The sequence below is a fragment of the Hemiscyllium ocellatum genome, chromosome 18 (assembly GCF_020745735.1).
Source record: "Hemiscyllium ocellatum isolate sHemOce1 chromosome 18, sHemOce1.pat.X.cur, whole genome shotgun sequence".
Classification (NCBI taxonomy): Eukaryota; Metazoa; Chordata; class Chondrichthyes; order Orectolobiformes; family Hemiscylliidae; genus Hemiscyllium; species Hemiscyllium ocellatum.
The window spans coordinates 68,871,817-68,888,711 of record NC_083418.1 but is presented as its reverse complement, the minus strand read 5'-3'; the positions used below and the strand labels follow the sequence as shown (position 1 = coordinate 68,888,711).

The 16,895-nt window shown below is 44.7% G+C and overlaps 1 protein-coding gene across 4 annotated transcripts in view; it reads right to left on the bottom strand.

Moving 5' to 3' along the window:
• Positions 1-16,895, bottom strand: part of lrp4 (low density lipoprotein receptor-related protein 4) — a 392,905-nt gene that overhangs the window by 53,173 nt on the left and 322,837 nt on the right. For all 4 annotated transcript variants that reach the window (XM_060839081.1, XM_060839083.1, XM_060839082.1 and 1 more), the window contains exons 17-25: positions 14,856-15,064; positions 14,189-14,270; positions 12,532-12,637; positions 11,218-11,419; positions 10,633-10,822; positions 10,357-10,488; positions 8,970-9,110; positions 4,114-4,200; positions 2,992-3,163 (exon numbers count right to left, since the gene is read on the bottom strand). In XM_060839081.1, coding sequence (XP_060695064.1) covers positions 2,992-3,163; positions 4,114-4,200; positions 8,970-9,110; positions 10,357-10,488; positions 10,633-10,822; positions 11,218-11,419; positions 12,532-12,637; positions 14,189-14,270; positions 14,856-15,064 — 1,321 coding nt within the window. The remainder of the gene's footprint in view (positions 1-2,991; positions 3,164-4,113; positions 4,201-8,969; positions 9,111-10,356; positions 10,489-10,632; positions 10,823-11,217; positions 11,420-12,531; positions 12,638-14,188; positions 14,271-14,855; positions 15,065-16,895) is intronic.

Genomic DNA, 16,895 nt, shown 5'->3' with positions numbered 1-16,895 from the left:
TCAAGATAATCTGGATCTTTACTGTTGAACATTAAATAACATTAATAGGACAATTGTTGAAGAATTTATCTACTGGTTAACAGTAACACTTGACAATTAATAGGAAATGGTGGGATGCATATTCTTAAAATAACCAGATTTACAACCATTTTATTATTAGCAATCAAATGCAATTAGACATTATTGCAATGTATTAAAATTGCAGAGGGAAACGTTAAGAAGAAATTGGATTTGTATAACATCTTTCTCATCCACATGACATATCAAATGTTTAGTTGAAAGTGAGGACTGCAGATGCTGGAGATTAGAGTCAAGAGTGTGGTGCTGGAAAAGCACAGCAGGTCAGGCAGCATCCAAGGAGCAGGAAAATCAACATTTTGGGCAAAAGCCCATAATCAGAAATGAGGCTGGGAGCCTCAGGGGTGGAGAGATAAATGGGAGGCGGGTGGGGCTGGGGGAAGGTAGCTGAGAATACGATAGGTGGATTGAGGTGGGGGGGTAATGGTGATAACTTGAGGGGAGGCTGGAGCGGTTAGGTGGGAAGGAAGATGGTCAGGTAGGACAGGTCATGAGGGCAGTGCTGTGCTGGAAGACTGGAACTGGGATAAGGTGGAGGGAGGGGAAATGAGTCGGTGTACAGGAGGCATGGTGGGAGGAGGTGTAATCAGAAGGCAGGATGGGAGGACGTGTAATACACCGACTCCCCCAGCTACCTAGTTTACACCTCCTCCCACCGGCTTCCTGGACTACAGATCGTCCCACCCTGCCTCCCGTAAAAATGCTATCCCTTAATCCCAATTCCTTTGCCTCTGTTGTATCTGCTTCCAGGAGGACCCGTTCCAGCATAGAACACACCAGATGGCCTCCTTCTTTAAAGACCGCAAATTCGCTTCCCACAAGGGTGATGATGCCCTCCATGCATCTCATCCACATCCCGCACCTCTGTCCTTGAACCCCATCCCTCCAATTGCAACAAGGACAGAACACCCCCCCCCGGTCCTCACCTTCCACCCCACCAATCTCTGTATACATCGCATCATCCTCTGCCATTTTGGCCACCTACAAATGGACCCCACCTTCCCTCCTACCCCTATCCACTTTGCATAAAGCCTGTTCCCTCTGCGACTGCCTCATCAGGTCCACGCCCCAGAACAACCCACCCTCCCCTTACAGCACCTTCCCTGCCACCATAGGAATTGCAAAACCTGTGCCCACACTTCCCCCTTCACCTCTGTCCAAAGCCCCCAAAGGAGATTCCAAATCCATCAACGTTTCACCTGCACTTACACATGTCATTTACTGCATCCGTTGATCCCAATGTGGTCTCCTCTACATTGGGGAGACAGGACACCTACTTGCAGAGCGCATCAGAGAACATCTCCGCGACACCTGCACCAATCAACTCAAACATTTCATGACAGAACACTTCAACTCCCCTTCCCACTCTGCCAAGGATATGTAGGTCCTGGGCTTCCTCCATTGTCATTCCCTATCCACCCGACGCACGATGGAAGAACGCCTCATCTTCCACCTCAGGACCCCCAAACCCCATGGCATCAATGTGGATTTCACCAGTTTCCTCATTTCCCCTTCTACCTTATCCCAGTACCAACTTTCCAGCTCAGCACTGCCCTCATGACCTGTCCTACCTGTCCATTTTCCTTCCCATCTATCCGCTCCACCCTCCCCTCCGACCTAATACCTTCTCCCCCACCTCCATCCAACTACTGCACTCTCAGTTACCTTCACCCCAGCCCCAAACCCTTCCCATTTATCTCTCCACCCCCGAGGCTCCCAGCCTCATTCCTGATGAAGGGCTTTTGCCTGAAACATCGATTTTCCTGGTCCTCGGAGGCTGCCCGACCTGCAATGCTTTTCCAGCACCACTCTTGACTCATATCAAAGTATTTCACAGCCAATTAATTCATTCTGTTTCTTGACTTGTGGGTATTGTGATTATCCTTAGTTCAGCAGTAACACTCTTGGCTCGGAATCGAAGGGTGGAGTTTCGAGCATAAGGCCTTGATACCTAAGTGCAATACCTCCACAATACTGCATGGTCGGGGGTGCTGTTTTCCAGAAGAGACATCACCTCAAGCAGACGGAAAAATTTCCTTTGTAGTATTCAAAATAAAACAAAAAGGTGCTCTCCTGGTGTCCTGGCCATTATTTATCTTTCAGTCAATAACAATAAAACCAAGTATTTGATTTTTCTTTCATTTGTTGGCAGGACTTTGCTGTGTGCAAATTGGATGCAATGTCTCCCCACCTTACAGCTATACTACCCTTCGTTGGGGTTGTAAAACATGTTTGAGTATCCTCAGTCCGTGAAAAATGCAACTCAATGTCATTTCTTTCTTGAGGTGAATGTGGCCCCTATTTGCATACAGCAGCATCTCACACAGCACATGAGATGACTTAACAGTTAATCTGTTTTTTTCTGGTAGTAGTTGTGGGAATAATATTTGCCAGGACAGCGGAAGGACTCTGTGCTGTAAGTGATTCAAAATAATTCCTTCGTCCTGTTCAAACCCACCTGAATAAACAGCCAGCGGTGCCATTATAAGCCTGAAGAAGAGAGTGAAGCCTGGCAATGAAGCTCCCCCTCATTACAACACTGCAGTGCTGGCAGACGGTGCACTTGACATTGGATTACAGCTTGCACCTTCTGCCCAAGAGGCAATTGCACTTGTAACTAAGGCAAATCGACTCCTTAGTTGAGCAACATATTTAAAGAAAAGCATTTACAGGGCTTAAGTACTCCTCAGCACTCTTCAACATTAAGACTGTGACCCAACACAGAATATATAGTGCAATCAACAGAAAACTATTTGCCACTTCGTTATTGCATTTTCACACATTGCTTTATTTTTAGGAATAAATTATTTATTGTACATTTATTTTATATACATAAGACCACAACATAAAAATAATGAGTTTATTATTCAACGGCATAGCCCATTGGCAGGTAATTATGAGTTGCCTACTCACCCTTTCTCATGATGAAGAGCAATGGCTCTTGGACTGTCCAAGTTCTGCCAGATCAGAACCTTCCTCATTGTTCCGTCCAAATTAGCAACTTCAATGCGGTTTGTCCCTGTATCTGTCCAATATATTTTACGGCCTGTGATATCCACTGCTAGTCCATCGGTAGTCATTAACCCTGTGAAGAGAAAATACCGATGACACAATATACTGTTCCTATTCTGGAATTAAACTCATCGTATACTCACTTCCAGTCGTAAATTTATTCTGAGTTAAGAAAAACAAGCTTCTACGCTTTGCTTCCAACAGAGATGAGAATTAATCTGGTACTTTTTAGGTGAGCTCCTGGCTCAATGGTTTATTAAAACTGAAGAATGGCAGAGGAGAACTTGCACACCAGGTCATATACATTGTATTAAAACACAATTAACTTCTTATACTCTATTATTAATGAAAAAAAAATTGGGACCCAATAAACCACGCATTTGGTGCAGCTACCAAAGAGATTTGGGAAGGTCTTTGATGGAGCCAACAGCAGTCTCACCAACCAGCTGCAGAACCCAAACTGCTTCTTTTCAGAAGTTACCTGGCAAAGTATGTGCCAATCAGGGATAGGACAGAGCAGCAACAGACTCACTCCCAGATGAAGGACCCAGAGTAGGATCCTGCACTCCCCCTGAGAGCTTCCAGTATCTGACTAGCAGATTCTCAGTGCTCAGCAGTACCATTGGGACGGTAGTGGCTGCTGCCAGTACTACATCTTAGGACCATCGATGGACTCAGATGAATGGCAGTAGTGGGGGTGGGGGGGAGGATTTTGAGGTTAGTGCCTCACAGGAGTGGGTCAGAGTTGGGTCAGCAGCAAAGAGAGGGTAGGCAGCTCTCAGTAGACAACACCACCACCAACCACCACCCCCTTATGTGTTCTGCTGATTGCATTGGCAATGGGACAGAAAGATAATCCAATCGTCCTCCTGCCGTGGAAGGTGGTGGGGCTTTGTCCAACACTCTCCCATCCACCAAACCTGCCATGGGAGAGGGCGTTAAATTCTAACCATTTGTCCATCTATGGAACCTTACTGTTTTACAGAATATTACAAGATATGCAGACTGGCACTGACCCCTCACCTGTTGTTACAATGTCTTCCTGTTGGGATCCATTCAGATCGGCTCTGCTGATTTTATTGAGCGTGCTGTCTGACCAATACACCTTCCCTAAAGTAAAAAGACAATTCTTCAGTTCTGTTGGGTGGAAGGGTTAATTTCTGAATGACTCAACAACCTGCTTGTTTCTTTGTATGCTCTCGACTCACACAGGATCAGACATAGTGAGGTTTCAATCAACTAGGAAAAAGTGAGGACTGCAGATGCTGGAGATCAGAGCTTAAAATTGTGTTGCTGGAAAAGCGCAGCAGGTCAGGCAGCATCAAAGGAACAGGAGAATCAACGTTTCAGGCATAAGCCCTTCTTCAGGAATGAGGAGGGCATGCCAAGCAGGCTAAGATAAAAGGTAGGGAGGAGGGACTTGGGGGAGGGGCGCTGGGAATACGATAGGTGGAAGGAGTTGAGGGTGATAGGCCGGAGAGGGGTGGGGACGGAAAGATCGGGAAGAAGATTGCAGGTCAAGAAGGCGGTGCTGAGTCTGAGGGTTGGGACTGAGATAAGGTGGGGGGAGGGGAAATGAGAAAGCTGGAGAATATCTGCATTCATTCCTTGTGGTTGGAGGGGTCCTAGGCAGAAGATGAGGCGCTCTTCCTCCAGGCGTCGTGTTGCCATGGTCTGACAATGGAGGAGGCCAAGGATCTGCATGTCCTTGGTGAAATGGGAGGGGGAGTTAAAGTGTTCAGCCACGGGGCGGTTGGGTTGGTTGGTGCGGGTGTCCCAGAGGTGTTCTCTGAAATGTCCTGCAAGTAGGCGGCCTGTCGCCCCAATGTATAGGAGGCCACATCGGGTGCAGCGGATGCAGTAAATGATATGTGTGGAGGTGCAGGTGAATTTCTGACGGATATGGAAGGCCTTGGAGGGAAGTAAGGGGGGGAGGTGTGGGTGCAAGTTTTGCATTTCTTGCGGTTGCAGGGGAAGGTGCCGGGAGTGGAGGTTGGGTTGGTGGGGGGGTGTGGATCTGATGAGGGAGTCGTGGAGGTAGTGGTCTTTCCGGAACACTGATAGGGGTGGGGAGGGAAATATATCCCTGGTGGTGGGGCCTGCTTGGAGGTGGCGGAAATGACGAAGGATGATACGATGTATCTGGAGGTTGGTGGGGTGGTAGGTGAGGACCAGTGGGGTTCTGTCCTGGTGGCGATTGGAGGGGCGGGGTTCAAGGGCAGAGGAGCGGGAAGTGGAGGAGATGCGGTGGAGAGCATCGTCAACCACGTCTGAGGGGAAATTGAGGTCTTTGAAGAAGGAGGCCATCTGGGTTGTTCGGAATTTGAATTGGTCCTCCTGGGAGCAGATGCGGCGAAGGCGAAGGAATTGGGAATATAGGATGGCGTTTTTACAGGGGTTCAGGGTGGGAGGAGGTGTAGTCTAGGTAGCTGTGGGAGTCAGTCGGTTTATAGTAAACGTCCGTTTTGAGTTGGTCGTCCGAGACAGAAATGGAGAGGCCTAGGAAGGGGAGGGAGGAGTCTGTGACGGTCCAGGTAAATTTGAGGTTGGGGTGAAAATGTTAGTAAAGTGGATGAACTGTTCAACCTCCTCGTGGGAGCACGAGGCGGTGCCGATACAGTCATCGATGTAGCGGAGGAAAAGGTGGGGAGTGGTGCCAGTGTAGCTGCGGAAGATGGACTGTTCCACATATCCGACAAATAGGCAGGCATAGCTGGGGCCCATGCGGGTGTCCATGTTTGGAGGGAGCGGCAGGATTGGAAAGAGAAGTTGTTCAGAGTGAGGACCAGTTCAGTCAGTCGAAGGAGGGTGTCAGTGGAAGGGTACTAGTTAGTTTGATTGCAAAGGAAGAAGCAGAGGGCTTTGAGCCCTTCGTGATGGGGGAAGGAGGTGTATAGGGACTGGATGTCCATGGTGAAGATAAGGCGTTGGGGGCCAGGAAAGCGAAAATCATGGAGGACGTGGAGGGCATGGGTGGTGTCCCGAACATAGGTGGGGAGATCTTGGACTAAAGGGGACAGGACCGTGTCGAGGTATTGGGAGATGAGTTCGGTGGGGCAGGAGCAGGCTGAGACAATGGGTCGGCCGGGGCAGTCAGGTTTTGGATTTTGGGCAGGAGGTAGAAACGGGCGGTGCGGGGTTGTGGGACTATGAGGTTGGAGGCTGTGGATGGGAGATCCCCTGAGGTGATGAGGTTATGGATGGTCTGGGAGATGATGGTTTGGTGGTGGGAGGTGGGGTCATGGTCAAGGGGGCAGTAGGAGGACGTTTCCGTGAGTTGGCATTTAGCCTGAGCAATATAAAGATCGGTGCGCCAAACTACCACCGTGCCTCCCTTGTCTGCCGGTTTGATGGTGAGGTTGAGGTTGGAGCGGAGGAAGTGAAGGGCTGCACGTTGCGAGGGTGAGAGGTTGGGGTGGGTGAGAGGGGTGGACAGGTTGAGGCGGTCAATGTCGCGGCAGCAGTTGGCTATGAAGAGATTGAGGGCGGGTAAAAGGCCAACACGGGGTGTCCAGGTGGATGGGCTGTGTTGGAGGCGGGAGAAGGGGTCGTCAGATGATGGGCAGGAGTCCTGGTTGAAGAAGTAGGCACGGAGGTGAAGGTGGTGGAAGAAATGCTCGATGTCTCTCCGCGTGTTGAATTCATTAATCCGGGACCGTAGGGGAATAAAAGTGAGGCCTCTGCTGAGGACTGGTCTTTCATCCTCAGAGAGGGGGAGGTCTGGAGGGATGGTGAAAATACGGCAGGGCTGGGAGCTAGGACCTGGTATGGACTGGAGCTGAGAGTTGGGCTGGGGTTAGGCGTGGGGGCAGGGTTAGATGTGGGGGTGGAGATCGCGTGGGGGCGGAGTTAGGCGTGGGAGCGGGGATCAGCGTGGGGGCAGGGATGCATACGGCGTGGTCATTGTGCAGGCGAGTGACATCACTGGGGGGTGGAAGTAGATGCGGCGACGGCAATTCTGGGGGCGGAAGTGGCTGCGGCGAATACAGAAACGGTGTTGTTCCCGGTGGTTGTGGACCCCGCGGAGGCTGCGAATCTGTCGGCGATGGTCTTCCTGGCAACCGTGGAGATTTCCCCCAACTTACAAAACTACAAACGACAGGTCGGCAAAGAGCGATCGTGTACAAATGGGGGCAAAATCAGAGTCAATGACCCAGCAATTGTGTTCCTGTTTTCACTTCATTTACAATTTGAAACAGTTTTGAGGATTCAACCTTGGACTTGCAGTGGTACAAATCTGAGATTCCCAAGTAATTCCATATAGATTATAGATTTCTTTAATATATTGTCACTTGTGCTGAGGTACAGTGAAAACTGGGTAATGACACCACATTCCATCTTGGATTACAGAACAAATTACTGATTAAATTATACAAATGGTAAAATACTGAAATAATTACCATTAAATTGAGTATAGCCAAGCCAAATTAGTTTCAAATACTGAGGTCTTTTCGTTTAATTTATAGCGATAAAAATATTTTGTCTGCCTGGATGGTTTTAGCTGGTTGGTTTTGAGGCTGCACCTGTTGTTGGGGGGGGGATGGTTCTATTTTTTAGACAACATTGGTGACAATGGTGGCATGGTTGTGGGGGTTGGTTCATTCAAAAGAAAAAACAGGACCCCAAAAACACAGATACCCCTGGCTGGACAATGTTTCCTTGAGGTATCAGATAGGATTAATAAAAGGATGGATGGGGGCAAGAGTGGGATGGGGATGGATTGTAATGTACAAAAGTGACATGGTAAGACTGGATGAAAAGATGGAATTGTTTTGTGGCAAAATGATCCAAAATTCGTCATTGAAATATTCTTTTTTGAAAAATGTAATGTCAGGTGAACTAAGAAGTATGTATAAGTGAATTGATTGTATGGATAAGTATCATGGCAACAGAACCTCTAGAGGCACTGCACAGTTGAATTCTGCACAAATGTAGACTGAAGGAAAGCACAGCTACAAAACAGAAATCCTGAACAGGGACTGTGTAATGAAACAAGATTTTAGTTAAGAAGTTGTTTTCTTTAGTAATAGATACTGAAATTCTAACAGGCAGATTTCAAGAAAATAGAATGCCTTTTCCTCAAACCACTAATTCACTTTTCAAATGTAAGTTTCCAGCCTTTTCAACTCAGACAAACCAACCCAGAATTACACCATCACATTCTATGACTGTGAGCATGATGCAAAACCAGATTTTTAACAATTTATGTACTTATATTGCTCAGCCTTTTACTCATGGACAGATTTATGTAGCTTTATTCAAAGTGAGAAGTCTTGATTTCATTGAAGTCTTTGATGAAAGAATAACAAGAAATCCTCTATTTCAATAAGTCCTGTTGCAATAAAGGTATGAATTTGACCACAAGTGCTTTTCTGGGTCTCTGCTTGTATTAGTTTGTATATTCAAACAATAGATCAATAAATGTTTGTAAGTAAAGGGCATCCAGGGATATGGAAGTAGTGGATAAGGTGATACTGAGGGAAACAATCTTACTAAACGGTATACCATAGCTAAGGGCCAATTCCTCTACATGTCCTTTAATCTTAGCAACCAAATAAAATACAATATTAGCTAATACTTGGTGATGGAAAAGCAATGAATATCCAAGTTAAGCCTCATTCATTTATTTCTCAAAATATGTCAATGGAAAACGTTTTATTGAATTAAATCCCAGCAGGTTCACTGTTGTCCCTTAGGGAAGGCAATCTGCCATCGTTACACGGTCTGACTCCAGACCCGCAGCAATGTGGTTGACTCTTAACCATTCCCTAATGTGGCTCAGCCAGCTGCTCAGCACAAGGGCAATTGTGAGGGATGGGCAACAAATACTGGTCTTGTCAGCAACACCTGTGTTCCTTGAAAGAAAAGAAGAAAATCACCTTCTTTAGGATCAACACCAATTGCAATTGTATTTTTCATTGATCCATTGACAGGCACCACCACATCAGCAAAGTAAGGAATATCGAGGGACACCATCCGGATATCTGTTCTCCGTGCAAATATGAGGAAACTGGTCATACCTGATATAAAAAGAGGAATGAACTTTTAAAAACAATACCAAGTCAGATGAAAAGAAATTCCTCAACTACTTAACAATTTCAGGAAATAATCTACCTCAGTGAAGACCGCAAGGCTATGCTTTCAAGAGTTAGCTATCTCCCAGCTTTCTAAAGGTTTATTCTGGCAACCTTCCAAACCTGCAACCTCTATCGCCTAGAAGGACAAGGGCAGCAAATTCATGGAACACCACCTTTTGCAAGTTCTCCTCTAAGTCACTCACCATCCTGACTTGGAAATACATTGCCCTTCCTTCCCTGTCACTGGGTCAAAATCCTGAGCTCCTTGCATGACAAGATTGTGGGTCTACTTGCTGCATGTGAACTGCAGTGTATCAGGAAGGCAGGTCAACTAGAGGGAGGCAATAAATACTGACCCAGCCAATGAAAACCATATCCAAGGAGTGTTCACAAATGAATAACTGGGCATCTACAGATTTCAAAAGCCCAGATTCTGTGTTAAAAGAAAATAAAGACCACAACCCTCACACCGAGCAACTCAAGCCACTTTGCTGGTTAATAATATCAATGCAATGTAGCAATAAATATCCAAAGTTCAAATACTGTTCACCTTCCCACTCAGATGGGAATTTTTTATCTGAGTGGGAAAGCGAACAGTATGTTGAATGGCAGCAGGTTGCTGTGAAGCGACAGCCAATGAACAGCAAGTTACTCTTGTTTCTAAGCACTCATCACCTTTTCCAGCAAAACATGAGATACTCTCATTTGAAAGTCAATGCCCTTTGTCTAAAACAGAATGCCTCTTTCTAATACATGACGTGGAGATGCCGGTGTTGGACTGGGGTGGACAAAATTAAAAATCACATGACACCACATTATAGTCTAATGGGTTTATTTGAAAGTACAAGCTTTCGGAGCACTGCTCCTTCACCAGGCAGCTACCTGACGAAGAAGAAGCCCTCCAAAAGCTTGTACTTTCAAATAAGCCAGGAGAAAGTGAGGACTGCAGATGCTGGAGATCAGAGTCAAGAAGTGTTGTACTGGAAAAGCACAGCAGGGCAGGCAGCCTCCAAGGAGCAGAAGAATCGATGTTTCAAGCATAAGCTCTTCGTTAGGAATGACACCGCAGGAAGTGCAAACCTTGAGACAGCTTTCAAACAAGGCTGTTGGATTCTCACCTGGTGTTGTGTGATTTCTAACTCTTTCTAATACCTCCATGCTGCCAAGGAAATGAGGAGTTACAGCTTACCTGGTGCACAGGTTTTGCCATCTGCGAGGAGGTTTATGCCTGTGGGGCACCCACAGTGGTACGCCTTGGGCAATGGAGCGAGAAGGCAGAGGTGACTGCAGCCACCATTGTCTATTTTACACATGGATGCCACTGTAAGTAAATCAATGAAACATAAATCTATTACAACCATAAAGCACGAGATAACAGGTTCATTGAACACAACTGTTCTACTTGAAACTGTGCCTCCAGCATTGGGGCATTTTCTTCAGGTTTCCTGCCTGTTCCAGTCATTACCTGGTGTCCGATGGCGATGGAACATGTGAATATCCATTAGATTTTCCAGATTCTCTCGCAGCACCATTCTTCCCAGGCCACTGTTTTTATCTGCACTCTGAATACTCTTTGATTGCCAATCGGTCCAGTAAATCTTATCTTCATGTAGAGTCAAGCCAAAAGGATGAGGTAACTGACTGCCAATCAGGACCTAGAGAAAACAAAGGTACCAAATAGGGGGAGTTTAGATCTAATAGAATCACCACTTTACGCATGGATTACAGGGGAATTAGAAAAGTAGGAAGCTTGAGAGAGCTGAATTATTCAATCTATTATTCAATATATTCCGAATAGGAACGTCAAAAAACTATCTAACTCCAGTACCCGGATGAGAGCCAACTATTCAAGAAGCAGGTCTGTGTTTTTTCTATCTTCACCCTCCTCAATAAATAACTATGTTCAATTAATATTGTAGCACTAGTCACAGATGAGCAAAAACATTGTTTCGTATTTCAATGTGGTTTACTTAAGAAGGATAACTGGTGTCAATATGGATTGAATTCTTTCTCCTTCAGAGTGAAACCATTGCTGATTAAGCTCTCCTACCCTCCTATGAGTGCCGTTCAGGTTGGCGTACTCAATTGTCTTCATGCCTGCGTCAGCCCAATACAGCCTCTCAGTCTCATAGTCCACAGCCAAGCCATTTGGCCAAGTGAGATTGGAGGAGATGATGACAGTTCGCTCAGAGGCATCCAGCCCTGCACGCTCAATTTTAGGATTGGCTCCCCAATCTGTCCAGTACATGTACCTACATAAAAAAGAAAGAATGAGAAAGAACATCAAGTACTGGTTTCAACTGTGTAATGATACATTTTTAAAAAATACATTTTTGTTGGGATGTGAGCATTGTTGCACGGTCTGCATTTTCATCCATCCCTAACTGCCCTTGAACTTAGTGGCTTGCTAGGTCATTTCAGAGGACACAGGAACAATAGAATTAGGAGGAGGAGGCCATTCAGCCCCTCAAGCCTGTTGCACCAGTCAATAAGATCTGAATGGGTGCTCTGATTGTGGTCTGAACTCCACTTTCCCCTCTGCCTTTTTAGTCAAAACTCAAACCCATGACTGTGGGTCTGGTGTCAGGTGCAGACAAAAGGATTTTAGCGAACCAGGCAGGATTTTACAATCACTGATTACAGTTAGACAAAAGCAAAATACTGCAGAAAATGGAAATCTGAAACAAGCACACAGAATACTAGAGAAACTCAGCAGATCTGGCAGCATCTGTGGAGAGTAGTAGCATTAACATTTTGAATCTAGTATAAATGTTTTTTAGGACAGCCACTCTTACTGAGACGAGCTTTCAATTCCAAAATTATTAATGGCAGGATTTGAATCCATATCCAGAGAGCAATAGCCTGGATTACTAACTTAGTGACATTCCCTCTATGCCACCACCTCTAAGTAAAAGGCAAATCAATCCCACACATCAACATGTGTCAAAGGAAACAACCAAAAACTAAAATTAAAGCGACATATTGCAGCTACTGATAATCTGAAACAAGGACCGAGAATACTGGAGAATCTCAGCAGGCCGGGCAGCAGCTGTAAACAAGAAAAATAGAATTAATGCTAGGAGTCGATAGGACTCTTCTTTCAAACTGAACTCATACCGGACTCAAAATATTAACTCTGTTTCTCTCTTCACAGATGCTGCCATTTCTGCTGAGTTTCTCTCTGTTTCTTTGAGTCAAAAGCTGACAGCAAGAAATGTCTTAAATTTAACAAGAATCATTAGGTAAATAGGATACAGATTTATAATTTTTCCAGTAACAAAGCTAAATGTTTTAGGATGTATATAATACTCAGGAATAACAAAGCATAACTGTCACACTACTTATTAATGTCAAGTGAACAAACCCTCCAATCGGATCCACCACAATATCCCTGGGCCTATCCAGGTTCTCCCAGATAAGGACTGTACGCATGCTCCCATCTAAGTTTGAGGCCTCGATTCTGTCAGTACCTGAAACGAAAAAGAATAAAAGTATTAAACCAAAATCTTTGCAAAACTCAAGACATTTAATACAATGAATACATGAGGCACTTGAAGCAGCTGCTTAATTCAGAATTTGGGCACAGCAGGAGGTTCCCAGAGGGACATGGGGGAATGCTTTCATGATCTCCCCAGAAGCAAGTCAATCATTCCGGCTGATTTGTGAGAAGCTCTGACTCATGACCAAGCCAAACGGAGAAGGTTCATCTGGTACAGCACCAAACACATCAAGGCAATTTGACAGCAACACACAAACGGGAAGTCTGGAAGGAAACCAGAAATCTTGGATAACCTTCCTCCCGAATCTCTTCGGTTGCCATTTGCCCAATGTGTGGCAGGATCTGCAAATCATGCACTGGGCCCACCAGAATCAAACTTATTAAGTCAGAGTAGCAGTAAGTCATCCTCAATCCTAAGCGATTACATTTAGATAAGATTCCCTATAGTGTGGAAACAGGCCCTTCAGCCCAACAAGCCCACACCGACCCTCCGAAGAGTAACCCACCCAGACCCATTTCCCTCTGACTAATGCACCTAACACTACGGGCAAGTTAGCATGGCCAATTCACCTGACCTGCACATCTTCTGACTGTGAGAGGAAACAGGAGCAAACCCACATAGACACGGGGCGGGGGGGGGGCGGGGGGAATGTGCAAACTCCACACAGTCACCCGAGGCTGCAATCGAACCTGGGACCCTGGTGCTGTGAGGCAGCAGTGCTAACCACTGAGCCACCGTGCCGCCCTGGTACTACCTAAGACGAAGGGTATCAAAACTCTGATCCATTGTGCTATGTTGGAAGGTATTGTTGGCACAGATATGGAGTACTCTCTTCATTCAATTCCCTCTCCTTCAGCCAAATAAATCTCGGACTGATCATCGACCCTTAATTACTGAGCCTTGAGGGTGACCCGTAGTGCGGGGTTAAAACAACAATATCTAATTCAGTAAAATCCCACCCCCAACCACCGCTCGCACCAGTGCACCCGGGAAGGGAGGCAATGGCCAAGTGGTATTATCGCTCGATGATTAACCCAGAAATTTGGCTAGTGTTCTGCAGACCTAGCTTCAATCCCTGCCACAGCCAATAGTGGAATTAAGAGTCTAATGATGACCACAAATCCATTGCTGATTGTCAGAAAAACCCATCTGGTTCGCTAATACCCTTCAGGGAAGGAAACTGCCATCCTTACCTGGTCTGGCCTACATGTGATTCCAGACCGACAGCAATGTGGTTGACTCTTAACTGCTCTCTGGACAATTAGGGATGGGCAATAAATGCTGGCATGGCCAGTAATGCCCTCATCCCATGAGTAAATTAAAAAACCCTCTGATATAGTCCCCTACCAGATAACAGTTCCACTTTCACAGGCTTCTCACCAATTATTAACATGATAAAGTACCTCAGAAATCAAAATAATTATTGATAGTTCTTGCTTGTGGTCATTTTGAATTCATTTTTGCTATATGGGACAGGTAATAACAGATTAGCTGAGTATTATATGATTTTGGGTAGATTACCTGCATCTGTCCAGTAAAGCTTGTTTGTCACCCAGTCAACAGCCAGTCCTGCAGGACTTTCCAGGCTGGTGACAGCAATAGCCTGAACAAGATAAGAGACATAACATTGTCAGATGGAGAATGCTTTAACTGCAACGTTTTGCTTTATGAAGCTTCTAAGACTTAAAAAATGCCCTCCAAGTGAATCCTTCACTTAACAAATCATCAGATCTTGGCCTCTGATATTTACACAGTCTTTAAGACTTCACTACTGTTAAATTAACTTCATTAAAAATATTTTGTCTTTAAAACTAATTTTATTAAAATGCATTTATATACAGTCCCCATAGTATCAGTGAACTGAACGTAATTGTTGATGTCAAAGATTGACCATCAACTGGATCTTCTGCATTATCTTAATTTAACTGAATAATAGCCAAAATTAAATAGAATATTTTCTCCCCATTATCTAATTTCTTATCAACTACAACTAATATACCGCATTTACTTTTGATCGTATTAGATATAGCTAAAATTTATTAGGATAAAACCTCATAGAATGAATGTATTATAGAATTATTGAGTGCAATATATCTTTTTCATAAAATTAATCTGCTTTGACTAACTTTTTTACTGTTTGTTATGTATAGGTTTCAGCCTGACAATTGAAGTGGTTATATGAACGTACCTCTTGCTTTGTTCCATCCCATTTAGCCCTGTTGATAGAGTCGGTAGTGACATCTGTCCAATAAATGTATTCCCCTTTGGCATCCCAGTCAAGGGCAACAGCACTGCGCACATCAGCCAGTGGAATGACATCGTCAGACTTGTCCTCAGTGTCAAAGCTGATGCGACGGATGTCCGTCCTTCGAGCAAAAAGCAGGAACTTGTCAAGACCTGATAAGGCCGAAAGGTCTCTTGTCACTTCTAAGTTCAAAAAGTCATGTACAACTTCTTCTAAATGTAACATTTTACAAACTCTAATAAAATGACAAACAATGAAGGCACCAGTTCCATTTCACAATGAGTGGCAGCATCCCTGGTTGAGTCAGATACAATGGAGAACTCAACCCACTGTTAACACCTCAATAAAATGCTTTTTGGACAACTCTTTGCCATTGTGTAAGGATGCGATTTGTCACATTCCCATTTCAAATGCAGTTCAAAAATCAACATCGTTAATATCTATCAAGAAACATCATTGCCCAAAATCTGGACTAGCACCCCCAACTGAAGATGAAATAATAAATATTACAATAATCCAACTATCCATGTCAATGTAGTTGCATGGAACTCCTTGCCTAATCATGAGTTCAATCAACATGCTGACAATGTACATGACAACCCAGCACAGCCTGAATATTTCTCAAGGTCTGTAGTGCATAGGGTAGCATCCCTGCCTCTGAGCTGAAGCTCCAAGTTCGAATCCTACTCCAGGATTTTATCGCCAAGGAAGGTGTGTTCATGATGCACCCAAAATTGCTCAGGATCAAACTGTAAATCATTTTAAAACATGCCAATGGCAGTCAGAAGGAGCCAGAACACCTCTTGATCAGCCATGTGATGAAAAGATGATTTAAGCCTCTCCCATCACTGACATAGATACTGACTAAACACATGGGTACAAGTCCATGTTGCCTCAGCAAGTCAGACTCCCAGAGTGTGGTGCAAGATGTAATCAGCACCTATGGCCCATGTAAAAAAAAAGTGCACCAATCTGGATTGTGCACTTTACAAACATGTTCTACTCTTACATGACCTTTGTGTGGAGGTGTCAATGTTGGATTGGGGTGGACAAGGCCAGAAGTCACATGACACCAAGTTAGAGTCAAACAGGTTTATTTGAAACCACAAGTCACCTGACAAAGGAGCAGCATTCCGAAAGCTTGTGATTTCAAATATACTTGTTGGACTAAATCCTGGTGTCATGTGACTTCTGTACTTGGCCTTCATATCGCAGTTTGTTAAATAAATTATAATTGTATCTCTTAATGATGGATCATCTGCAGTTTTAAAGGACTATTTAGTAGAATACATCTTGTTAAATGCCATCTGGTATTGCAATCAACTCCACATTCTTCTCACTGCTATTTAAATACCTTCCTACTTTAAATTAGAATCTACAAGTGCCAACAAGTAGACAGTATTGTTCGGTATACTACCAGCTGGTGATTATATATTCAGGCACACGTACTCCCTTTGTTGACTATCAAAGCATCTTATTCACATGCTACATGAAAGAAATAGCAAACTCAAAGGTGTATATTGTCCTTTTGTTCCACTACAATTGGGTCAATAAAATTCAAATCATTACAAAAAATATAGCTGTCCCATGATCAGGATTCAACATAATTTACACCAAGTGTCAAAACAGCTAATATCATAAATAGACAATAGACAATAGGTGCAGGAGTAGGCCATTCTGCCCTTTGAGCCTGCATCACCATTCAATATGATCATGGCTGATCATCCTTAATCAGTATCCTGTTCCTGCCTTATCTCCATAACCCTTGATTCCACTATCCTTGAGAGCTCTATCCAACTCTTTCTTAAATGAATCCAGAGACTAGGCCTCCACTGCCCTCTGGGGCAGAACATTCCACACAGCCACCGCTCTCTGGGTGAAGAAGTTTCTCCTCATCTCTGTCCTAAATGGTCTACCCCGTATTTTTAAGCTGAGTCCTCTGGTTCTTTTCCCTGGGGGTGGGGGTGGGCTTCTACTACAAGT